At 39.1% G+C, this 26,390-nt stretch overlaps 1 protein-coding gene across 1 annotated transcript; it reads left to right on the plus strand.

Moving 5' to 3' along the window:
• The first annotated feature begins 24,852 nt into the window (after positions 1-24,852).
• On the plus strand, positions 24,853-26,156 carry LOC104222175 (uncharacterized). The gene is made up of 3 exons (XM_070172502.1): positions 24,853-24,897; positions 25,390-25,860; positions 26,019-26,156. The coding sequence occupies exons 1-3, from the start codon at positions 24,853-24,855 to the stop codon at positions 26,154-26,156; spliced, it is 654 nt and encodes a 217-aa protein (XP_070028603.1).
• The last annotated feature ends 234 nt before the right edge of the window (positions 26,157-26,390 follow it).

The following is a 26,390-nucleotide window of genomic DNA, read 5'->3' on the forward strand; positions in this document are numbered from 1 at the left end:
CGACATTCAGTGGTGCAGAGGGCGAGGATGCTCAGGGTTTCTTGGACAAGTGCCAGAGGATGCTTTGGACCGTAGGTATTTTGGAGACCAGTGGGGTCTCCTTCATTACTTTCCAGTTTTCAGGAGCTAACTTTACTTAGTGGGAAGCTTATGAGAAACATAGGCCTGTTGGTGTAGCGCACCTTACCTGGCAGCAGTTCTCCGCTCTCCTTTTAGAGAAGTATGCGACGCAGTCTCGCAGGAGGAGCTGCGTAGGCAGTTCGAGTAGTTGCGTCAGGATGATATGACTGTGACGCAATATGAAATGAGATTTTTAGATCTAGCTCGTCATGCTTTTTAGTTGGTTCCTACAGATAGAGAGAGGATCATGAGGTTTGTGGATGACCTCACATATCAGTTTCGGATTTTGATGACCATAGAGAGGGTGTCAGGTGCTACTTTTGAGCAGGTTGTTGATATTGCCCGAGATATTGAGTCAGTTCGTCGCTAGGAGCGAGATGAGAGGGAGGCCAAGAGGTCTCGGGATCTGGTAGTTTTGGAGGTGTTTCTTCGAGAGGTCAATTTCAGCACGGCAGAGGCCATCTATTCAGACATTCTCAGTCAGCTCGCCCAGTTCATCGTGGGGCATCATCAGGCCATGGTTCTCACAGCTCTTATCAGGGTCATTCATCACTTAGTGCCCTTCCAGCCCAGAGTTCGTCCCGTGCTCCATCAGTTCAGAGCTCTTCCATGCCAGGTCCTTCTACTAGTCATCCCGGTGCTAGGGGTTCCCTTCAGTCCCCGTCCCCTGCACTAAGGAGTTGTTATGATTGTGGAGAGTTTGGGCATATGACGGGACAATCTCCTCATCTTCTTGGGGGTCCATCTCAGCAGAGGAGTCAACCTTCAACTTTCGCTCTAGTTGTTTCACCACCCGCCCAAGCAGTTAGGGGTGGGGGTTAGTCAGCCAGGGGTCGCCCTAGAGGGGGAGGTCGATCATGTGGTGGTCAGTCCCGTTTTTATGCACTCCCAGCCAGACCAGATGCTATTGCTTCAGATGCTGTGATTACAGATATTGTCTCAGTTTGCCATAGAGATGCCTCTGTGTTATTTGATCCTGGTTCCACTTTTTCATATGTGTCATCATATTTTGCTCGTTATTTAGATACGCCATGTGAGTCTCTTGTTTCATCTACCCATGTATCTACTATGGTGGGCAATACTATTATTGTGGACCGCGTATATCGATCGTGTGTGGTGACTCTTGGGGGTTTGAAGAACCGAATGGACCTTCTGTCGCTTAGTATGGTGGATTTTGATGTGATATTAGGCATGGATTGGCTATCTCTATGTCGTGCTATTTTGGACTGTCATGCTAAGACAGTGACATTGTCTATGCCGAGTATGCCACGGATTGAGTGGCGAGGTTTATCTAAATTTGTTCCCAATAGGGTGATTTCATTTTTGAAGGCCCAATGGATGATTGAGAAGGGTTGTATTTCTTACTTAGCCTTTATGAGGGATGTTAGTGTAGAGACTCCTACCATTGATTCAATCCCGGTAGTGAGGGACTTTCTAGATGTGTTTCTTGTAAACCTGTCGGGCATGCCGCCGGACATGGATATTGACTTCGGTATTAATATGGTGCCGGGCACTCAGCCCATTTCTATTCTACTGTATCATATGGCACCGGTGGAGTTGAAAGAGTCGAGGGAGCAGCATGAACTCCTTGATAAGGGGTTTATTAAGCTTAGTGTGTCGCCTTGGGGTGCGTCGTTCTATTCGTGAAGAAGAAGGATGGCACGATGAGGATTTGCATTGATTACAGGTAATTGAACAAAGTCACAATCAAGAACAAGTATCATTTGCCTCGTATTGATGATTTATTTGACTAACTTCAGGGAGCGAGGGTGTTCTCCAAGATTGATCTCCGATCAGGGTATCACCAGTTGAAGATCAGGGACTTGGATATTTTTAAGACGACTTTCAAGATCCGATATGATCACTATAAGTTCCTTGTGATATCTTTTGGGCTGACCAAAGCCCCAGTAGCGTTCATGCATTTGATGAACAGCGTGTTTCAGCCTTATCTCGACTCGTTTATTATTATATTCATTGATGATATTCTAGTGTACTCACGTAGTCAGGAGGAGCACGCTAAGTATTTGAGAGTTGCATTGCAGCGGTTGAGGGAGAAGAAGCTTTATGCAAAGTTCTCCATGTCACACCTCCTTTTTACTACCCCGCAAAGGGAGTAAGAGAGTTTTTTTTAATTTAAGTGATAATCGAAACGGGATTATTTATATTAAAAATCAGAGTCGCCACTTGGGATAATTTATGGTGTCCCAAGTCACTGGTTTAAAATCCTGAATCGAGAAAATTTGACACTATTTATGGTCTACGAACATAGAAATCCGAGTAAGGAATTCTGTTAACCCGAGAGAAGGTGTTAGGCATTTCCGAGTTCCGTGGTTCTAGCACGGTCGCTTTGATCATACTTGGCTTAATCAAATTGTCTAATTACTTATTTTTAGAACTTATGTGCATCCACCCCTTAACCGCTTTTATTTAAGAAATTATCCTGAAATAAGTCACGCTTACGTGTACTCATTTTGTTTGTGCATCAAAAATCATGTCATGCATACGTTGTCCACAATTCATAATGCTTTATTATTATTAAGAAAGTTTGGTCGAAGTTGCGCGAATGCATACTCCGATTTTATTTTTAAAATTGTAATTATGTCACGCGAACGTGTCCGCAATCACGATGGTATGTTAAATGTTCCTAAAGCAAACTAGAAATATCATTTTTTTTACAACATTTAACAAGAGGGCCATAAGTTATGGAAATCAAAATTGGGTTAACTTCTAATCTCAAATCTACATAATTCATTATACCACTTCACGATAACATTGTTTCCAATGTCTAAGTTTTGTAGTTTTATATTAAAAGCCAACTCACCAGGAAGTGTCTTAATATCATTATGAGCAAGGCGTAGCTCCTTTAACTCGGTGAAGGATTTGAGTGAAGAGTCAATACCTTGTAGTTGGCAATTAGAGAGAGACAATTTTGTGATTGAGTTAAGTTTGGCCAAACTCTACCCAATTCCAGGGTTGGGATCCCTCCATTGATGTTTGGTCCAGTATTGTTTAATAGGGTGCTGATTCTCTGACATGTGTCCTACATATTAATTAATGGACAAGATCTCTTTAACTAGAAAGCTAGTTTAACCATGGTTCAATTTCTCTTCTCTCCCGTTCTATGTCAATGTGGTCAAGATTACCCATATTTTCTTTCGCTTGATGCTAATGAATTATTATTCTTTTATGGATCTGTTCAAGTTCATTTTAGCATAAGTAAAGATAGAGGCGGAGCCAAGATTTAAAATCTATGGGTTCTGAATTTGTCACTGAACCCATAACTCGTTTTAGTTACTAGGTTTACAATTAAATATTTATACATATTTTTGGAACATTTTAATACAAATACAATGTCTAAGTAAAATTTACTGGGTTCGTCCGAACCCGCATTTACTTCTCTAGCTCCAGCACTGTAAAGTGGAGGTGAAATCACCTAGAGATGCTTTCTTTCTGTGATATCAGGATTGAGTTTAGTAATATTCGAAGCCATTTTAATTCAATGCATAGCCACAAAACGAATTCCTCTAGGATGCCACTTTTCATCTCAACCATACCATTGAAAAGAAAAAAAATTAGGATCTAAAACAATACACATCAGACATGAAGAGGGTGGTGGTGGTATTTATCAATTTTGGCTTGAATGCAGCAAAGTCTTCGACATAGCAAGGAATGGTAATGGTATAACCCTTTTGATTAACAAAATTTACTGCCTCAACCTCTTTGAGTAACTGAATAAAAAATGGGCAATTGAAGTATGAAACATTATCTTCTACTTGCCCTATTTGAATCGCTAGATATCCTAGCGGGACATTGTTATTTGCTTATTTTTTTTCCTGGACTAATTTAAATAAGGTGAGGCAAGTGCAAATGTTTATTAAGAAGAGTCCTCTCTCCACCACCCAATAATTAATATTGCAAATAAAAGAAATACTAGTCATAGAGAGCAAAGAAGGAAAAAAGAAAGAGAATGAAAGAATAGCTTTAAAAGGGTTAAAGAAGAACAACTAAGAGGAGAAACAGAACCATGGTTAAACTAGGTTTTAGCTAAGGAACTCTTGTCCATTGATTGGTTAGTACGTCACGTGTCAGAAAATTAACACCCTATTGAACAATACTGGACCAAACATCACTGGAGTGGATCCCGACCCCCAATTCCAGATATTGGATTTTTAGAAAGGACCAATGTATTCATCTCTTGCATTTTATCTCGTTTATTTATTTGAGCTTATTTTTTCCAGCATTCAGTACTTTTAAGAAAAATTTTAGCCGCGGTCTTCTCCAATACTTAGATTCAATACAAAACCTCCAAAGTGAATTGTGAAAAAATAGAGATAAAGACTAATGTTGAACCAACAACGAGAAACAAAGGAATCCTCGAACAAAAATACAAACCAAGAACAGAAGGTCACTGATCGGAACTCTGAACCGGCGACAGAACCTCGACAGATTGAACTTCGCTACTGTTCATTCGATTTTTGGACTAAAATTCCCCACCTCTCTCTTACTCTCGTTCTCTCGCTGCTGCTGCTCTGAATTTCCGGCGAGATGGCCGATTGAAGATTCAAATATGTATGTGTGTGTTGCGTAAAGAGGAGATGGTTGATTTTTCTGGTTTCGACTTTTGTGTTGTTCTCTATCGTAGGTGTATGTTTGTGTGGACTGAAACTCGAAAGAAAGGGGTCGTTTGGGTTCTACAACTGGTTGTGTTCATGTGAGCTTAGTGAAGGGGGGATGATGTGAGGTCGGAAATTTAGGGGTCTTTTGTTGGAGATCGGTTGTGTCTTGTGTTGAAACACTGAAGAAGAAGAAGAAGAAGAAGAAGAAGAAGAAGAAGAAGAAGAAGAAGAAGAAGAAGAAGAAGAAGAACGAGAGGGGGAGGGGTCCGAAATTGTTCTGCTGCTGCTTCTTGAGATTCTCATTTTTGCATATGTTTTTCCAAATCTAGAAGAAGAACAAGGGATAGCTAAAGGGGTCTAGGTCTTAGAGTCTAGGTTATTGTTTGTATTTTTGGTTATATAGAAAGGGTTTTTAGGTTAAGGGGTATGTGTTTGGTATTATTGGACCTTAAAATTGGGCCAAAGACTAAAAAAATGGACTACAAAATTAAAATGGGATAAACTAACCCAAAACTAACTCTTCCTTCTAAATATACAATTTGTAATATAAAAATATAAAACTAATCTTCATTAATTGAACTAAACTATATTAAAACATGAAACGATTTTTGTGTTTTCAAGATCATATAAAAATAAAAAATAAGGTACTATTTTTGTATATTTTTTATTTAAATTTATAAAAGATACGTAAACTAAAATATTTTTGTACTTTTTATTTTTTTGCGACGAAATAAAGTAAAAGAGTCAAAATTAGTTGAAATAAAGATATTAGGCCTAAACTAACTATTTACATGCTAAAATATAAAAAATCTTGGGGAGGGTCAAAAATCACATGTCTATACTCCAAGTGTGAGGTTTGGCTCAGTTCAGTGGCTTTCTTGGGGCATGTGGTGTCCAGTGAGGGTATTCAGGTTGATCTGAAGAAGATAGAGGCAATTCAGAGTTGGCCCAGATCATCCTCAACCAGAGAGATTCGCATCTTTCTTCGTTTGGTAGGTTATTACCGTCGGTTCGTTCAGGGATTTTCATCCATTGTATCACGCTTAACCAAATTGACCCAAAAGGTTGCTCCATTCAGGTGGTTGGATGAGTACGAGGTGAGCTTCCAAAAGCTCAAGACTGCCTTGACCACAGCTCTAGTGTTAGTTTTTCCATCAGCTTCAGGTTCATATATAGTATATTGTGATGCTTTTAGAGTTGGTATTGGGTGTGTGTTGATGCAGGATGGTAGAGTGATTGCTTATGCTTCTCGTCAGTTAAAGCCCAATGAGAAGAACTACCCTGTTCATGATTGGAGTTGACTGTCATTGTTCACACGTTGAAGATTTGGAAGCATTATCTCTATGGTGTGTCTTGTGAGGTGTTTACTGACCATCGTAACCTCCAGCACTTGTTCAAGAAGAAGGATCTCAATTAGAGGCAGCAGAGATGGTTGGAGCTGCTAAAGGATTATGATATCACTATCTTGTACCATCCGGGGAAGGCCAATGTAGTGGTCGATGCCTTGAGTAGGAAGGCGGTGAGTATGGGCAGTTTGGCATATATTCCTGTTGGGGAAAGACCTCTTGTAGTTGATGTTCAGGCTTTCACCAATCGGTTTGTAAGGTTGGATATTTTGGACCCCCGTCAGATCTTAGCTTGTGTGGTTTCTCGGTCTTCCTTGTTTGATCGCATCAGAGAGCGCCAGTATGATGATCCTCATTTGCTTGTCCTTAAGGACAGAGTTCAGCACGGCGATGCCAGAGATGTGACTATTGGTGATGATGGGGTATTGAGGATACAGGGCCGGATATGTGTGCCCAATGTAGATGGGCTTCGAGAGTTGATTCTGGAGGAGGCCCATAGCTCGCGGTATTCCATCCATACGGGTGCCGCGAAGATGTATCAGGATTTGAGACAACACTACTGGTGGAGGAGGATGAAGAAATATGTAGTGGGATTTGTAGCTTAGTGTCTCAATTATCAGCAGGTAAAATACGAGCATCAGAGACCGGGTGACTTACTTCAGCAGATGGATATATCAAAGTGGAAGTGGGAACAAATCACTATAGATTTCAGAGTTGGGCTCCCACGGACTTTGAGAAAGTTCGATGTTATTTGGGTGATTGTGGATCGGCTGACCAAGTCCGCGCACTTCATTTCTGTGTGTATTACCTATTCTTCAGAGTGATTAACAGAGATTTATATCCGAGAGATTGTTCGCCTATATGGTGTCCCAGTTTCCATCATTTTGGATAAAGGTACTCAGTTTATGTTGCAGTTTTGGAGGGTCGTGCAGCAAGAGTTGGGTACTCAGGTTTAGATGAGCACAACTTTTCTCCCTCAGACGGAAGGGCACTCCGAACGTATTATTCAGATATTAGAAGACATGTTGCGCGCTTGTGTCATTGATTTTGGGGGTTCATGGGATCAGTTTCTACCGCTCGCAGAGTTTGCATATAACAACAATTATCAATCGAGTATTCAGGTGGCTCCATATGAGGCTTTATATGGGAGACGGTGTAGATCTCCAATAGGATGGCTTGAGTCGAGCAAGGCCAGGCTTTTTGGTACAAACTTGGTACAAGATACTTTGGACTAGGTGAAAGTGATTCAGGAGCGGCTTCATACGGCGCAATCAAGATAAAAGAGTTATGCTGACAGGAAGGTTCGAGATGTGTCTTATATGGTTGGGGAGAAGGTTCTACAGAAGGTTTCACCCATGAAGGGTGTTATGATATTTGGGAAGAAGGGTAAATTGAGTCCTCGGTTCATTGGGCCTTTTGAGGTGCTTCGGAGGATTGGGGAGGTGGCTTATGAGCTTGCTTTACCTCCTAGCTTGTCGAGTGTGGATCCGGTATTTTATGTTTCTATGCTCCGGAAGTATATTGGCGACCCGTCTCATGTTTTGGATTTCAGCATGGTTCAGTTAGATAGTGATTTGACTTATGATGTGGAGCCAGTGGCTATTTTGGAGAGACAGGTCCGAAAGTAGAGATCAAATGATATAGCTTCAGTAAAACTGCAGTGGAGAGGTCGGCCCATGGAGGAGGCTACTTGTGAGACCGGACGTATGTCGTATTCTGTATTTCATATCTATTGTATTGCTATTATTGTATTGCTGTTATTTTATTATGCATTTTTATGGTACTAATATATCGGCTTCTGTTGCTTTTTGAGTCGAGGGTCTCCTGGAAACAGCCTCTCTACCCTTCGGGGTAGGGGTAAGGTCTGCGTACATATTACCCTCCCCAGACCCCACGTGTGGGATTATACTGGGTTGTTGTTGTTGTTGTTGTTGTTGGGGTTAGGGGAGTTTTTCCAATTAAAGTGACAATAACTGAAACAGGATTATTTATATTCAAATTCAGAGTTGCCACTTACGATAATTTATGGTGTCCCAAGTCACTAGTTTAAAATCCCGAATCAAGGAAATTGACTCTTATTTATGGTATGCGAACACAGAAGATCGGGTAAGAAATTCTGTTAACTAGGGAGAAGGTGTGAGGCACTCCTGAGTTTCGTGATTTTAGCACGGTCTCTCAACTATTAATAATTGGCCTAATTATCTGACTAGTTACATGTTTTAAACCTATTGTACATTTTTAACTTTATAATAATTTTTATTTATTTATGGAATTTGTTTGAACAAGTAGCGATGTCGCACACTCGTTTGTTTTATACACATTGCGAATCGCATCACTGGAACCGTACCCGCAATTTATAACATGTTTATTTTATTATTATTCGAAGCTATGATCGGGTCACATGAAATGCATACCCGAATTGAAATTTATGTATCATGACCATGCCACGGGAACCGTATCCATAGTCACGATATTTTAATTACGCGCCTAAAGTAAACTACGATGTTCAAGAATTAAGTATTTGTTCTGAACTAATTTGAGATTATTGCAAAGCCATAATTTATGAATAAAATATTATTGGGTAGAAAGGGATGAACTTGTGATGTCAACATTAGTGGGATTTGTAGCTCAGTATCTTAATTGTCAGCAGGTGAAATACGAGCATCAGAGTCTTGGGCAGCTTGGCTTTTGCTCAATCAGCTTGAGTCGGCTTCAAGAGACTTTTGCTCTGCACCAACTCTGATTGTTTCACACCCAGTACCATTTGTATTTTCAGCTCAAACAGCCTTATCCCAACTGGAGATCTTTGCTTAGGTGACTTTTTCTGATATCTTGAATGACTTCCTACTTTTGAGCAATTTGTCTGTCAGAGAGAATCACAAGTATCTTTGTTTGCGCCAAGTAGGTTGACAAGAGTCTTTTGGGGAAGCCTTTGCATGAATCCTCAAGGCATGTTGACAGTAACAACTGAGTGTGCTAGCCCAATTTACTTTGTGCAACTGAAAAGCTGGTAGAAGAATTTGAAATTTTTTCTTGCTTGTTTTGAGAAGGACTGACTCAGAGTGAAGGGCACAATGATGCAAAGAAACAGTATTAACAAGAAATGCCCCTGTAGGGAAGGACAAAAGGAGGAGTTTTTTTCAATAACTAGCCTTAATGATCATGACATGCATTTTGGACTTAACAACCGATCTATCAAACTAACCAAATCTTTCCTTTTACCATTCTTATGACTTTGAAGTCGGGTTTGTTCGTGTCAATTTTTTGCATCTGTCTCACGACTCACTTTCGACTAGTGATGCCCCGAGGAGTTTTCACCAACACATCTCTCTCATTTATTTATATCTACTTACTATCGCCTTATAGTGCCCATGAAGGTTTTCACTAGTAAGACTCTCTCATTTTTTTATTTTTTTCTTTTCTTTTGCCTTCTTGTGTGAGCAACCTGGCAGTGTTTTATATTGTGTGACAACCGTTGTTCATTGTATGCTTCTCTTGGCATTCTTGAAGGCATATCAGGAGGTCTTTATTAGGAAGATTTTGGATATGGTTGGAAAGAAGGGTCGGCATGAAGGCTCAAAGTAGACTCAAAATGAGGGGTTGTAGACTTACAACTCTTGGAATCGACTCTTTCAAAAGTAAAATAAAATCTTTGCCCCAGTTTCAGATACTGGGGATTTTCTTGAAATTGTTTTTTTTAATTCTTATTTGGTTGGACCGAACCGTAAGGCTGCCTACGTATCCTTTTTTTTAAGGAATCAAGTCGAACGTAATTCAAATATCTGACCTAACTATAATTTTTCTTTTTGTTCCTCTGTCTTTTTTTCCTTTTTTTTTCTTCTTTTTTTCTTTTTTTTCTTTTTTTTTTCTTTTTGTTTGCCCCAACTTCTATCTTCTGAGGGCATGGACTTTCGACCGTTCTTTTCTTCTTCTTCTTCTTCTTCTTCTTCTTCTTCTTCTTCTTCTTCTTCTTCTTCTTCTTCTTCTTCTTCTTCTTCTTCTTTTTTCACTTGAACTTTCAAAGACCTACCCCAGTTTGTGCTCCTGGGGCATGGACCTGTATTGTTATTATTATTATTTTTTTGACTTTTGACTCTAAATCTAATTCCAAAAGAGGGTGGTCAAAGAAAATGACACATGCTCAAAAGGGTAACAAAGGGTATAAAGTGTTTGGGTAGTAGAAAAAGGGCTTCCCAACCTCGAGAATGCCAAACATATTATCTTTTTGCGATCACAATATTGACGAACATGTCTGTCTTCTTGGTGTGTCGTGGTCACAAGACACTTTCCATCCCTTAATTTCAAACTTCCAACAAACTTCAATTGATTCTTCTTCAAAAATGTCTTTTTCTCGGTTATACAATTCAGGATTAAATCAGTTTTCTAAGATCTGGCCGAAAATTTCGCATGCATGTCATGTCATTAGAACTAGCGGAAAAAGAACTAAGCATGGAATGACACAAAAAGGAAAACTCTATTTTATTGAGTAAACAACAAGACAAACAATCTAAAATCCGAGTTACAACCCTAAAATAACCCAGATAATGAAAATGCAACAAAATAGACAGACAAGACTCACACAAACAGAATAAAGAGATAGAAGGGTTTGACTCAATAAAACAAATAAAATCTAGATGATAACCATGAAATAAGCCAGATACTAGAAAAAATATCAAAACAAGCTACCAAGATTCCTTCCTAGTGAGAAGGGAATGATTTTTCAATTGCTAAGCTTGACACTTAGCCACAAATTTGCTCATCAGAATCACCATGGCCTTCTCCAATTTCAGTCGGCAAGTTCCCGAGAGGATTCTTATTCTCCATGTCACCACGCATCATCCCCAAAAAGTGCACATCATCAAGTGCAGGTAAAGGATTCTGCGTGATATTCTGGGTGTCACTATCTTGGATCACAATCAATTTTTCCTGGATCATCATTTCTATTTCTCTTTTCAAATCCCAACAGCTTTAAACATTGTGCATATAGGCATTGGAATGGTATTCACACCTTTTAAAAGGGTCAAATCATCTTGCACGTGGGTCCACATAATTTGGAGAAATATGTGCAATCATGTCATAATGCTTTAATTTCTCAAACAAGCTTGCATAAGATTCTCCTATTGGAGTAAAATTATCTTTCAACCTTTGTTTCCCTTTATACCTATGGCTTGGATGTGGGTTATGGGGCATTTGAAAATTTTGTGGAGGCTGGTGGAGATTTTGCAGTGCTGGTGCTCGCCTTCTAGGGTGTTTTGGTGGCTGGATAACATACTAAGGGGGAGCAACAGAGTATTATGAGTTCTGAGGTGGATAGTAGTGCTCAGGGGAGTCATGGGAAACCTGATGAGGCTGCTCATACCTTCGAGATGTTCTCCTGGGACCTCTTCTTGACCCTGTTGTCATCATGATTTCTTCAACCTTCTCATTCGTGTCACTAAAATTACCAGATTCAATTTGGACAGCCTGAGTTGTAGCTTTGAAAGCTTCTTGACTTATAATTTTGCCTGTCTTAAGGCCATTCTCTACCATTTCTCCCATTTTGATTGCTTCCGAGAAGGATTTACCCACTATGGACATCATGTTTTGAAATAATCTGGCTCTTAAGCCTGAAGAAAGACAGTGATTAGCTCGTGGTCATCCATGGGTGGCTTAACTCTAGCAGCTTGCTCTCTTCATTTAATGGCATATTCCCTGAAACTTTTAGTTGGTTTCTTCTTCAGGTTTGAAAGGGAATTGCGGTCTGGGGCGATATCGATGTTGTATTAGAATTGTTTGACAAAGGCCTGTGCCATGTCATTCCAGACATACCAGCGAGATGTGTCTTGATCCATAAACCATTCGGAGACTACTCCCTTAAGGTTTTTCCCAAAATAAGCCATCAGTAATTCTTTCTTTCCTCCCGCACCTCTTAATTGATTGCAATACCTTTTCACGTGGGCTATGGGGTCTACATATCCATCATACTTTTCAAATTTGGGAATCTTGAAACTAGGTGGCAAGTGGACATCGGGGAACATACATAGATCTTTGAAGGCAATACTCTTCTGACCTGCCAACCCTTGCATTTTTTCAACTGTTGTTCTAAGCTTTTCACTTTTTGGGTCATCTCTTCATGTGCCATCTTTCGGGCAGGCTTCTCAATCTTTGCAGGAAGATCAAATAGGTACGAGTGGTACTCAGGAGAGTTGGACTGTTCTTGCTGGGTAGCAAAATGTGACTCATGAGTTTTCTTCTACACCACCGTCGGTTGTGGGATGGTAAAGACGAGCATAACAGTAGTGGTTGTCTGATTGGTTGTTAATGGCAAACTTTGGGAGCGCACAACACAAGTTCCAGCTGTAGTCGTATAGTTGGGATAATGACTCAACCCAGGTGGATAGGATTGATCAGACAATGAGACCGGAATGGCAGTAGTCGAGATGGGTGTAAACTCTGGGAAACCATGAGAAGAAAAAGGCGGTCCTTGGCCATTGGCCCATGCTTGACAGTGGACACATTTCAATCATTTTTGTTTTAGTACTCTATTTTTCTCAACCACAGTAGACTCTTGTTGAAACCTCTGACCCTGAGTCTTTTGAGCATTTGAAACAGCTTCGATGTCAGTTGTCAATGACATTTTCCCCTTGGATCTTGTGTTGTCAGTTTACCAAAAATCAACTAGCTTAAACTTTCTTCACAATTCAAAACAAGAGACATGTTAGAATGGACTCAGTCAGTCCTTATTAATATCATCAATTTTTTTCATTTTTTTAATGGTTTATCGAACCTGGTGTGGGTTGTCTACGTATCATGTGGGAACATGAATCAGATCTTGCGTAGTTCGGGAAGATCAAAAGTAAAGAAACTAAACTAACTCCTTTTTTTGGATTTTGATTTATTTTTTTTCTGAAAGAAAGACTTATAAAGAAGGAAGAATTTTTTTTTGATTTTGATTTGTTTTTTTAAAAACAGAATTTTTGAAAGAAAGACTTCTGAAGAAGAAAGAAAATATTTTTTTTGTTCTTTGAATTTCGACTTTTATTTTTTGGAATTTCAAAAGAAAAACTTCTAAAGAAGGAAAAAAGTATTTTTGGATTTTTGGACTTTTATTTTGAGTTTTATGAAAGAAATACTTCTAAAGAAAAAAGAAAATATTTTTGAATCTTAAATTTTCTTTTCAATTTTCGAAAGAATGAAATATTTTTGGATTTTGAGAGAAATTAAAAGAAAATATTTTTGTATTTTTAGAAATTGGGGTATAAAAAAAAGACTTTCCAAAGAAGGAAGTAAATGAAATGTTTTTGGATTTTTGAAAATTATGGGCCGGAACCGACGAGGTTTGCCTACGTATCTCACATCCGGTGAGAATCAGACCCACGTAGTTCGTACAGTTTTGACGCAACAAGAAACTATGACTTATTTGAAATGATTTTTCCTTTTTCTACTTTTGTTTCAAAAATTCGGTTGAGTTTCGGGATATTTCAAATACCTACCTCTCACTCTTGTTTTTCTTTGATTTTCTTTTTTTCTCTTTTTTCGTTTTCTTTCCCTATTCTAGAAGCCAGTCAACATGTAAGCCGAAACAAACAGATACGCAAGTAGCACGAAAGATGCATCAAGATGGTCTTTTAGTTTGGGTACACCTGTCCAAGACGGACTCAACCCCTATGTTGAGCCCCCAAAGTCAAATGCATGTGATGCAAACAAATATTCCTACTAGAGATCCGGCATGAGGCTATGTTATTCTAGGTTTAAAACCTGGGTGTATTTTTCTAAACCTGGCTTACCCGAGCAGATAACTCGAGTTGAGGAGGGGCAATGTACCGAAAATACAGAAGTTTCATCGGCTTTGCAACTTATCCGAACTTCGTTCTAAAATTGGGATATGACTCTAATAGAAAAGAAGACACACGAAGTGCACGCTTCCCAGGTGATTTAGAAGACTTAGAGAGAAAGAAGGGGGTTTCGTAACAGTTTATATACAGTTCAAGCCATATCAAAACGGTAAAAGTGGCATTTAGCACATTAGACTCAGACACGTAAAAATTAGATAATAAATAAAATCCAACTATAACAGTTATTCTAAGCTCGAATTCTGAACACTGAACCAGAATTTCTGGGTTCTTGTCCCCAGCAGAGTCGCCAGAGCTGTCACACCTCCTTTTTATCAGAGGGGGTTAGGGGAATTTTTCCAATTAAAGTGACAATAATCGAAACGAAATTATTTATATTCAAATTCAGAGTCACCACTTGGGATAATTTATGGTGTCCCAAGTCACCTATTTAAAATCTCGAATCGAGGAAGTTGACTTTTATTTATGGTTCGCAAACACAAAAGACCGGGTAAGGAATTCTGTTAACCTGGAAAAAAGTGTGAGGCACTCCCGAGTTTCATGGTTTTAGCACGATCACTCAACTATTAATAATTGTCCTAATTATCTAATTAATTACATGTTTTAAACCTATTATGCATTTTTAACTTTATAACCGCTTTTATTTATTTATGAAATTTATTTGAACAAGTCGTGATGTCACACACTCATTTATTTTATACACATGGTGAATCGCGTCACGGGAACCGTACCCACGATTTACAACATATTTATTTTATTATTATTCGAAGCTATGATCAGTTCACATGAAATGCAGCCGAATTGGAATTATGTATCGTGACCATGCCACGAAAATCGTATCCATAGTCACGATATTTTAATTACGCGCTTAAAGCAAACTACGATGTTCAAGAATTAAGTATTTACTCTTACTTAATTTGAGATTATTGCAAAGCCATAATTTATGAATAAAATATTATTGGGTAGAAAGGGATGGACTTGTAATGTCAGCATTAACAAAATTAAAAGAAATCCAACACTTTTCAATGTCAAATTAATACTCACGTATGCTTTATCTACGGCCCCAATTCTCTAATCAACCTCACTGTCCATTACTTTCAACTGTATGAGCAGTCAATCAATTTACTCGATTCATTTAACTTGATTCTTTTGTCTTCAAATTTTAATTCTGAAGCATTGAGCATTTATCTCTAGTGAAGCACAAAAAACTCATTTCAATCATTAAACCCATCCGAGCGTAGAACATAAACAACAATCAAGAGAACAAAAAAAGTAAACAAATGCTACTAAAACATCATGAACTGAGAAATGAAACATTAACCCAAAGAATCAACAAAAGATCAAGATAGATTAACGAGATTATCGGAAGCATGAAATTAAACCATAAATAGTTAAAGAATGGGAGGGGAAGAAATAGACCTCAAATGAATATGAACTTTGATTGCTTGACAGTTTGAAAATGCTAAGCTATGGAAACGCGGACAAGATCTCCACCGGGAGCCTTTGCCGGAAACTTCCCTGAACTCGACCGAAACTCGACGGAACCGTGAACCGAGCCGCAAACGAACTCAATTCAGCTTTGAGCGCAAAAGGGAACAATTGATCAAGGTTCCTTTGATCTCGATCTAAAGATTTGATAATCAGAAGAGGATAATTAACACATGAGAATTTGATTAGTTAGGTTAATTACGAAAATAACTGCAGTTGTTTTAGGCTTATAGATCTAAAGAGAGATGTATGGAAAAGGTTAATTTCTTTGTTCTTCTGCAAACGACATTTACTGTAGGAGTGCTCTTGATTCCTTTTGGAAATTCCGGGTCCGCCATTGCCTTTTTTTTTTTTTTTGTATGTGTTTGGCGTGTTGAAGGGTGAGGTCTCAAGTGTGTGTCTCTATGGTCAGGGAGGTGTAGAAAAATTAGGTTGAATTTAGTTATTACAAAAGGGTTATGGGTTAGGATGGGGTAATGGGTTTGGATTTATGAGCTAAGGGTCCGAAAATTGAGCCTAAAAAATAGGTTGTTTGAGCCCAAATTTTATTCTTTCTCATTGAACAAGACTAAAAATACTACCTCATTTACTAATTAATCCTACTTAAGTAAAGTAACTATTAAAATAAAATTAACCGTTAAAACAAACCTATTTTTGATATTTTTCAAATATCATATTAAAAGATAAAAATGGAATTAGATTAAAGTCATTGCAAAATTAAAATAATATTTCTACCAAATTACTAATATTCCTGAAAATAAAGTGGAACTATTTTTGTATTTTAAATTTTATGAAAGGTAGATAAACTAAAAGTAACAAGATAAAATATCAATTACCTAAATAAAAGAAAAATATTTTTTTTTTAATTTTTATTTTTGATAAAATAAAGTAAAAGAGTCAAAACTAGTTGAAATAGCGATATTGGGCCTAAACTAAATATTTAAATGCTAAAATATGTAAAATCTCAGGGAGGGTCAAAAATTACATGTCTACAACGACCCGGCTGGTCGTTTTATGAGTTACAGTCTCGTTCTCCCTATTTCTACTTTTTTATGTATTGTTCAGCTGTATTTCATCATATTGTGTTGGTTGTTCTATGTTCGGAGTTGTCATGGAGTGAAATGAGACACTTAATCTCTTATTTAGAAGCTTAAGTTGGAAAAAGTCAACCGGATATTGGCTTATGAGTAGAAGGTCTCTGATGTGAATTTTGATGGTTCAGATAGCTTCGTTAAGTGATTTTGGACTTAGGAGCTGTCACGACCCTAACCCCGAATTCTATCGTGATGGCGCCTTGCGTGAAGACAAGGCCAGCCAATTAAACCAAATCACTTGTTAAAGCAGTTAAACAACATAAAAATAAAATAAAATATGATGTAATAATACTAAACAGCGGAAAATGTCGATAAAATGCAGAAGTGCCGCCCAACACAGCCCTAACCGGGGTATCACAAGTCATGAGCATCTATAAGTAATAATACAATCCCGCTAAATCCAACTAGTACAACTGTTTGAAAGGAAATAGAAGCGATAAAGAAGTAGAGACACGGGGCTGCGGACGTCAATAGCTACCTCGTAATCTCCGAAAGCCCGCCTGAAGCTGGAGGAATCAGCACTCCGGAGCGGAACCTAAATCTGCACACAGGGGTGCAGGGAGTAAAGTGAGTACTCCAACTCAGTGAGTAACAAATATAAATAACGACTGAAAGTAAGAAAATACATAAGGCACAAGGCATTCTATATGAGGCAGTAAAACCATTTAAAAGCAGTAAAATAGTGAAAAGTCAAGTAAAATCCTCTTTCAATAAGTAAACAAGTAATTGACAGGTAATTAAGGTAAAGTAAACAAATAAAAGTTCGCCCCTCAGGCACAGTATCAGCAAATCCGCCCTCGGGCAACATCTCAGAACAATATCAACCCCTCGGGCTCAATCTCACATCACAATGGGTACCCACACTCACTGGGGGTGTGCAGACTTCTGGAGGGACCCCTTACGGCCCAAGCATAATAACAAGCCATCTCGTGGCGTATATATCTCAGGCCCTCGACCTCAAATCAGTATCAGTGTTTCCTCACAACTAGGCCCTCAGCCTTACTCAGTCAAAAATACTCACAAGCCCCTCAGGCAATAGTAAAATAGTGTTTCTCATCCCAAACATCATTTAAAATATCATTTAAGTCTTAAAACTGAGTAAACATGGCTGAGTATGAAAACAGTGAAAAATAATATGACTGAGTTCAAGTATAAAGTCAAAACAGTGAGGAATTTGTAATAAAAATCCTCGAAGGGTTCAAATAGTTGGCACAAAGCTCAAATATGGCATTCAGCCCAAAACATGATGATAACAAATAAGATTCAGTCAAATAAGCAGTAATATCATCAATCGGGACGGGCCAAGTCACAATCTCCAATAGTACACAACCCCATGCTCGTCATCAAGCATGTGTCTCACCTTAATATAGCACTACGATGTGCAATCCGGGGTTTCAAACCCTCAGAGCATCATTTATAATCATTACTCACCTCGAACCAGCTAAATCTCTAGCTCGTGATGCCTTTGCCCCTCGAATCGGCCTCCATGCACGTCGAATCTATCCAAAATCAGAATGAGGATGTCAAAGTATGCTAAGTGAACAAAGCCCAAGCAAAAACAATCAATAAAGGGCACAAATCCCGAAATTACCAAACCCAACCCCGGGCCCACTTCTTGAAACTCAGAAATTTTCACATCAATAGATTCCTTATCTCCCCACGAGTTCATATATATCAAAAGTTCTCAAATTCGACCCCAAATGATCATCCAAATCCCAAATCAAAAGTTCTATTTCTCAAGCCCTAGTTCTTCAATTTTAGGCTTAGCTTTCATGATTTTCTAGGTGGAATTCATATAATAATCGAGTTTTTAGTCCAAGAAACTTACCTCCGAACGATTCCTCTTGAATCCCTCTTCAATATCCTTCAAAAATCTCCCAAAATGGCCAACTATGGAGGAAATAAACTCAATCCTCGCGGACAAGACGAGTTTAAAAACATTTCTGCCCAGGCATATTTTCTTCATCGCGATCGCGAGAAAACCTTCGCTATCACGAAGCACAAAACTCTGCTTCCTCAATTTTACTCTACGCGAACGCGATACAGCTTACGCGAACGCGATGCCTAGGTGACTTACACTATGCGATCGCGGACACACCTCCGCATTTGCGATGCACAAAGATCCATCCAAGACTCAGGTTTAGTTAACTCTATGCGAACGCGACTACCTTCCTGCGTTCGCGATGAACAACTTTTCCATACTATGCGATCGCGAGCCTTTCTTCGCAAATGCGAAGAACAATTGGACAGCTTCCTCAAAACCTTCTACGCGATCGCAGGACTCCCCTCGCGATCGCGAAGGGCAAATTTCTGCAACATCTGAACCTGCAATTTCTGCAATCTTCTCAACTTCAAAATGATCCGAATGACCACCTGAAACTCACCCGAGGCCCCCGGAACCTCAACCAAAGGCACCAACATATCTTAAACCTTATTCAAACTTGTACCAATCTTCAAAACACCTCAAACAACATCAAATCACCCAAAACACATCGGATTTAAACCTAAGTTTCTAAAATTTTCCGAAATATGCTTTCGATAAAAAACACAACCAAACCACGTCCGAATGACCTAAAATTTTACACACACATCCCAAATGACACAACGAAACTATTGCTACTCTCGGAATTCCATTCCGACCCCTATATCAAAATTTCGCCTATGAATCGGAAATCGCCAAAATCTCAACTTCGCCAATTCAAGCCTAAATCTACTCCGAACCCCCCAAAACCCATTCTGGTCACACTCCTAAGTCATAAATCACCTCCCGAAGCTAACCGAACCATCAAAACTCACATCCGACCCCTCTAACACATAAGTCAACATCTAGTTGACTTTTCCAACTTAAATTTCCTTAAAAGAGACTAAGTGTCTCAAACCTTACCAATTCATTCTCAAACTCGATCCGACCAATCCGATACCACATAACACGGATAAATAAAGCATAACGAAGCAGAAATAGGGAAAATGGAGCGGTAACTCATGAGACGACTGGCCGGGTCATCACATCCTCCCCAACTTAAACAAACGTTCGTCCTCGAACGAGTCAAAAAACATACCTGAAGCCTCAAACAGGTGAGGATATTTTCTCTGCATATCCCACTCGGTCTCCCAGGTAGCCTCCTCTACGGGTCAACCTCTCCACTACACTTTCACTGAAGCTATATCTTTTGACCTCAACTTCCGAACCTAACGACCCAAAATAGCTACTGGCTCCACATCATAGGTCAAATCATCATCCAACTAAATCGTGCATAGAAACATGAAATATCGGATGTACACTCGACAAGTTGGGTGGCAACGCAAGCTCATAAGTTGGGTAACACTCTCCTGAATCACCTTCACCTTTTCCAAAGCATCCTGCACCAAATCAGTCCCCAATAGCCTAGCCTCACCGGGCTCGAACCAATCAACTGAAGACCTACACTGCCTCTCATACAAAGCCTCATATGGAGCCATCTGAATACTCGATTGGTAGATGTTGTTAAAAGCAAACTCTGCAAGCGGTAGAAACTCATCCCATGATCCTCCGAAGTCAATGACACAAGCACGCAACATGTCCTCCAATATCTAAAGAGTGCGCTCGGACTGCCCGTCCGTCTGAGGATGGAAAGCTGTGCTCAACTCCACCTGAGTACCCAACTCTCTATGCACGACCCTCCAAAACTACAAAGTAAACTGAGTACCTCTATCTGAAATGATGAAAAATGGTACACCATGCAAGCGAACAATCTCTTGGATATAGATCCCTGCCAAATAGCATCGAACTTCTTCAAATTCCATGGAAATCCAACAACAAAGTCCATAGTGATCCCCTCCCACTTCCACTCAGGAATATCTATCTGTTGTAGCAAACCACTTGGTCTCTGATGCTCATATCTCACCTGCTGACAATTGAGACATCGAGCTACAAATCCCACAATATCTTTATTCATTCTTCTCCACCAGTAGTGCTGCCTCAATCCTGATACATCTTCGTGGCACCCGGATGAATGGAATACCGCGAGCTATGGGCCTCTTCCAGGATCAACTCCTGAAGCCCATCCACATTGGGCACACAGATCCAGCCCTGCATCCTCAACACCCCATCATTTCCAATGGTCACATCTCTGGAATTATCATGCTGAACTCTGTCCCTAAGGGCAAGCAAATGAAAAAAAAAAGCATAATACCAAAAAGTCAGAATTCAATTTCAGCCTTCTCTCTAGGAAGAGAAGGAATAGTAATTTCGTCATCATTTTCCGGTCATAACTCTGACATTCGGTGATGGAACTAACCAAACTTGGTGTCAAAAGATACATAATTTTCTTACGAATAATACCCAATTGGTTTCAACTTCAGATCTATAGTAAATTTTAGTAGATCTTAATTTCATTTTCATGAGTTACTGTAGCAGACAGTGTTCTTCATTCAATTTCAGCGATTCAGCTAATTCCAGCATTACCTTTCAGCACAACAGCTTGTTTTGATAACGTGAAAGTGTTCTCTTCTCTTCTAAGATTGGTTTGAATTCTAAGCTTCATTTTAAATCGAAATTACTGTTTTTATAGTTTGGACTGTGAAATTGGATTCACAGCCATAAGCAGTAAGTAACGTGAAGCTAATTCGAATTACAGTAGCATCGTTTTCTTGCAAAGCTGATGCACCTTTGTCATGTAATTAATGTGCTAAAGATTACAACTGTAATGGACACACAGGCAGGTGCCAGCCACATTTGGTGGTTGTGCTGCCTACACAACCTCCTCCAAACATTGCACAAACATCAGGGAACACAAATAACAACAAACAGCCAATGAATTACTCCAAATTCTGAAACCTTGCACTTTTAATGTTGCAATGCAGGAGCAACAGGAAGTTGAGCCAATTCCCATTCGTCCACCTACAATATTGAATGGAGAGCATGTTATTCAGTTCACAGAAGCAGAAGTAGAAAGGATGGATATCATCGAAGGATTACAATATGCAATAGTTGGTAAATGTTCTTATGGCAGCCCAGAAATTCAACAACTGCGTAAGTTAATACCAATTCAATGCGGAATTAAAGGTGAATGTAACATTGGATTTCTAAGGGATAGACATATTTTGATTAGAATGACGTTAAGGCAGGACTATCTTCATTTCTCATCAAAAACTCATTACATAAAGGACAGGGATGGCTATCAATATCAGCTTAGGCCATTGATTTATGACTCAAAGTTTAGAGCAGATGAAGAAACACCCAAGGCAATGGCTTGGATTTCATTCCCAGGTCTATTGCCAACCTTTTTTGTGAAGGAATGTTTATTTTCTCTAGCTACAGCAGTAGGTAAACCTATGCATCTATACATGGCAACAATTAATAAAACTAGACCTAGTTGTGTTAGGGTGAAGGTACTAGTTGATCTACTTGCAAATTTGCCTAAAAAGGTGAGGATGGACATATTCAATGAAGCTAAAGAACAACAAGAACTGAATGGGTGAGAATTCAATATGACATGCTGCCTAAATATTGTAGACATTGTCAACTTCAAGGGCATGATCAATTTGAATGTTGGAGGATACACCCTGAACTATATGTGGAGAAGGAGAATTCTAACCAAGCAGATACAGCTAAGAAGCAGGACATAGGGAACTCACAGCCTATAATGATTTTATCTAGTGGAAAGGTCATGGGTAATGTGAATGTTACAACAAAAGAGTAATGGAAGGAAGTGAAGGACAACAGACTTAGAAATGTAGTAAAACAAAATACTAGTCTCAATAATAATGGAATGGAGATGGCACCAGCTAAGCAGCTTGAAAATAATCAGAACAAGGAGGTACTGTAGATAGACAAGCAGGAGCACAAAGCAACAGTGGTAAGGAATTGGTGGCAGTAGACAATGAAGATAATGATCATGTTCAAATAGCTAACAAGTTTGCAATATTAAAAGGGATGGATGAAGAGGAAGAACTTGTTAATCAATTGGCAATGGTGGCAGCTAATGCAACAACAAACAGTCCAGCAGTTCATAACCAAGCATCTAAAAAGCAAAAACCAAAACATATGGTCAATAATGAGGGAAAGCTAAATCCAGCAGCACAATCTTTTCATCTTAACTCATCAGGGATTGGTTCGACTAATAGTCTAGTCAATGGAAAGGAGGCACCAAAAGCAAAAAAAGATACTGCACAATGGGTAGAAAGAAGTTTCAAGGATAAAACAGGAGATGGAATAGTGAAGATTAATACATCATGCCAGGAAATCCCATCACAAGATACATTAGTGAACAAGGAACTTAATAAAACTCCAAATTCTCAAGCAGAATGGTCAAAATCGTCTACATTTAAAGAAAGAGTGCAAGGGTGTGGAGGCAGGCTATGGGATGCACAAAGGGAATACGATTCAGAGGAGAACGAAGTACCACTAGGAGCACAAGCTGATGAGGAACCAAATGAGAAGGACAAAGAAGAAGATGAGCAAAGTGTAAATGGAGAGCCCCATGCCAATGACAACAATACAACTGGTAATTTTTTAATAAAGGGAGGATCAGAAAATGTTGAGCACAACAATAATTATCAGATAGAAAAAGTCACAGAAGTTAGAAACTATGAAGGAAGAGGCCCAGAGGTAAATGATCCTGGAGGAACAAAAGATGATAAACTTCAGAAATCACAAGAAGACCCACAAGGACACAACACAACAGAGAAGGAGAAACAGCCAAAACAAAAAACAAAAATAGTAAATGTTACTGTTACATTGGAGAAAAACCAGTTGCAGCTATTAAAAAGAGGAGAAGAGAAGACCTTGGTCCCTAAAAAGAATGCATTTGGAGCTACATCAGGAGGGAAGGAAGACAATGAAGAAGGAGAAGAACCTGGTAGATCAGGATACGACATGGATCAAGAATCAACTACCCAACACCTTATGAATACTGCAAGGCAAGGTGACTTATCACCTACACAAGTGGAAAAGGCAAAATCAGCAGCAAAAGGTAAGAAGAAGCAACAAAAAGATAATTTTGCAGCCCCAAAAGCTGGGGTGCACACAAGGAGAACGCTAACTAAATCCAACAATCAGTGATGAATGCTCTCATTTGGAATATAAGGTCAGTCAACACACAGCAGGCCTTTGAAAGGTTGACAAAAATGCACAGGCAAAATCACTATGAATTTGTAGGATTAATGGAGCCAAAGCAACAAGCAAAAAACTGGAAAGGTACAGAAACAAGATAGGACTTGCACAGGCAATTTCAAATGTTTCCAACAAGATCTGGGCTTTCATAGATGAGGTATTTAAGGTGACTGTTGTGTACAATATGGTGCAACAATTAACACTACGATTGTTTCATACTGAATCGCATGTGGAGTTTGTCCTAACATTGATATACACTAAATGTGATGCAATTGAGAAGATAGAATTATGGGATTCATTATATGCAATGGCAAGGGATATGGATGCACCATGGCTTGTAAGAGGTGATTTCAATGTAATATGGGACGAAGAAGAGAAGTTTGGTGGGTTACCTGTGTCTTTGAATGAAATTGATGATTTTCGACACTGCGTCAACACTTGCAATCTCTTCAACCTTGGATTTAAAGGCAGCATATTTACATGGTTGAATGGGAGAGCAGAGGAAGACTGTATATCCAAAAGGCTAGATAGATGCTTGGCCAATGTTGAGTTCCAACAAACATTTCCAGGAATAGAGGTGCAACATTTGTCAAAGACTGGCTCTGATCATAGTCCAATGTATCTGAAGTGTGATATTGAGACTCCACTAATAAAAACCCTTTTAAGTTCTTGAATTTTTGGGTGGAACATGCGACTTTTAAAGATGTGGTGAAAGAGAATTGGACAGCTGATTTCAGTGCAAATCCTTATATTATTTTTAATCACAAGTTAAAAAAATTAAAGAAGGCCCTTTCATTGTGGAGTAAGGCTATATTTGGAGATATTTTCCAAAAGATAGCAAGCATGGAGGAGGTAGTGATGGTTCATAAAGCAGAATTTGAAGCAAATCATACAGGGATGAACAGGGAAAGGCTACAAAAGGTTCAGGCAGAATTGATCAAATGTCTTGCACTAGAGGAGAAATATTGGCAACAAAAGGCAGGCATGACTTGGTTCAAGGAAGGGGATAGGAACACTAAGTTCTTCCATGCACAAGTGAGAGGTAGGAGGAAGAGACTTCAACTTAATAGAATTCAAATAAGTGGAGGAACCTGGATTGAAGAAGAACAAGAAATTGCAGAAGAGGCTATCAAATTTTACGAGGAACAGTTCACAGAAGCAGCTACTCCTTCATCATTTGATATCGTAGAGCATGTTCCTAATCTGACTAACACTGAGCAGAATGCAGAATTGATTAAGCAGCCAACAAAATAGGAGGTTAAAATGGCAGTACTCGGACTTAATGGTGATAGTGCTGGGGGCCAGATGGTATGACAGGCAAATTCTATCATTCTTGTTGGGACATAATTGGGGATGACCTGTACGACATGGTGAGGGCTTTTTTCAATGGTCATGAGCTACCCAAGTGTGTAACACACACCAACCTAGTTCTACTACCAAAGAAAAAAGAAGTTACCACTTTTTCTGATTTAAGACCAATAAGCCTCAGTAACTTTTCAAATAAGGTTATATCGAGGGTGGTACATGAAAGGCTAGTGAAATTTCTCCCAAGTCTGATATCGGAGGAACAGTCAGGTTTTGTTAAGGGAAGGAATATAGTAGAAAACATCCTTCTAACTCAGGAGATAGTGACTGACATTAGGCTTAGAACTAAGGCTGGACCTAATGTCATCCTAAAGCTAGATATGACCAAAAGCTTATGATAGATCATCTTGGCTATTCCTAACCAAGGTACTGAGAAAGATGGGATTCACAGAAAGGTTGATAGGGATTGTCTTTGGATTAGTTTCAAACAATTAGTATTCTATTCTAATCAATGGTCAAGCTCATGGGTTCTTTAAGTCCTCAAGGGGAGTAAAACAAGGTGATCTTGTATCTCCAACTTTGTTTATCTTGGCAGCAGAAGCATTATCTAGGGGTCTCAATGCACTACATACTAACCTGTATTTTTGTGGATTTGGGATGCCAAAGTGGAGTCCAAAGATCAATCATTTGGCGTATACAGATGACATGATTATTTTCTCATCCTCAGATGAAACATCTCTGATGCTGATTATGCAAGTGCTGAATGCATATGAAGTTGCATCTGGGCAACTTGTTAACAAGACCAAATCAGCTGTGTACCTGCATAATTTAACAGACATGGAAGTGGTCAACAAGGTGGAAAGGATCACAGGCATTCATAGGAATGATTTTCCTATCATATATCTAGGTTGTCCTATATTTTATGGAAGGAGAAAGCTGGAATACTATCAGACCCTAATTACTAAGGTAATGGACAAACTGCAATCATGGCGGGGTAAGTTATTATCAGTAGGGGCAGGGCAATTCTCATATCCCATGTACTGCAAAGCATGCATATGCATCTATTATCAGCTGTAAACCCTCCAAATTATGTGATAAATAGGTTGCACAAATTGTTTGCTCAGTTTTTCTGGAGCAGCTCTGTAGGAGGAACTAGTAGGCATTGGGCTTCATGGAATACCTTATGCATGCCAGTTGAGGAAGGAGGAATAGGTTTCAGGTCACTACATGATGTAGCAAAGGCATTATTCAGCAAGTTGTAGTGAAATTTCATACCAAAACCAAGCCTATGGAGCTCTTTTGTATGTCAGAAATACTGCAAAAAAATTGAATTATGTAATTGTTCCATGGAAAAGGGGGTCTCACATTTGGAGAAAAATGTTGGAATGCAGAGATCTGATTGAACATCAAATCTTTTGGCAAACAAAAAGGGGATCCTCACTATTTTGGTTTGAAAACTGGACAGGTCTTGGGGCACTATATTTTTTAGTTCCTCA

The sequence above is a fragment of the Nicotiana sylvestris genome, chromosome 4 (assembly GCF_000393655.2).
Source record: "Nicotiana sylvestris chromosome 4, ASM39365v2, whole genome shotgun sequence".
Classification (NCBI taxonomy): domain Eukaryota; kingdom Viridiplantae; phylum Streptophyta; class Magnoliopsida; order Solanales; family Solanaceae; genus Nicotiana; species Nicotiana sylvestris.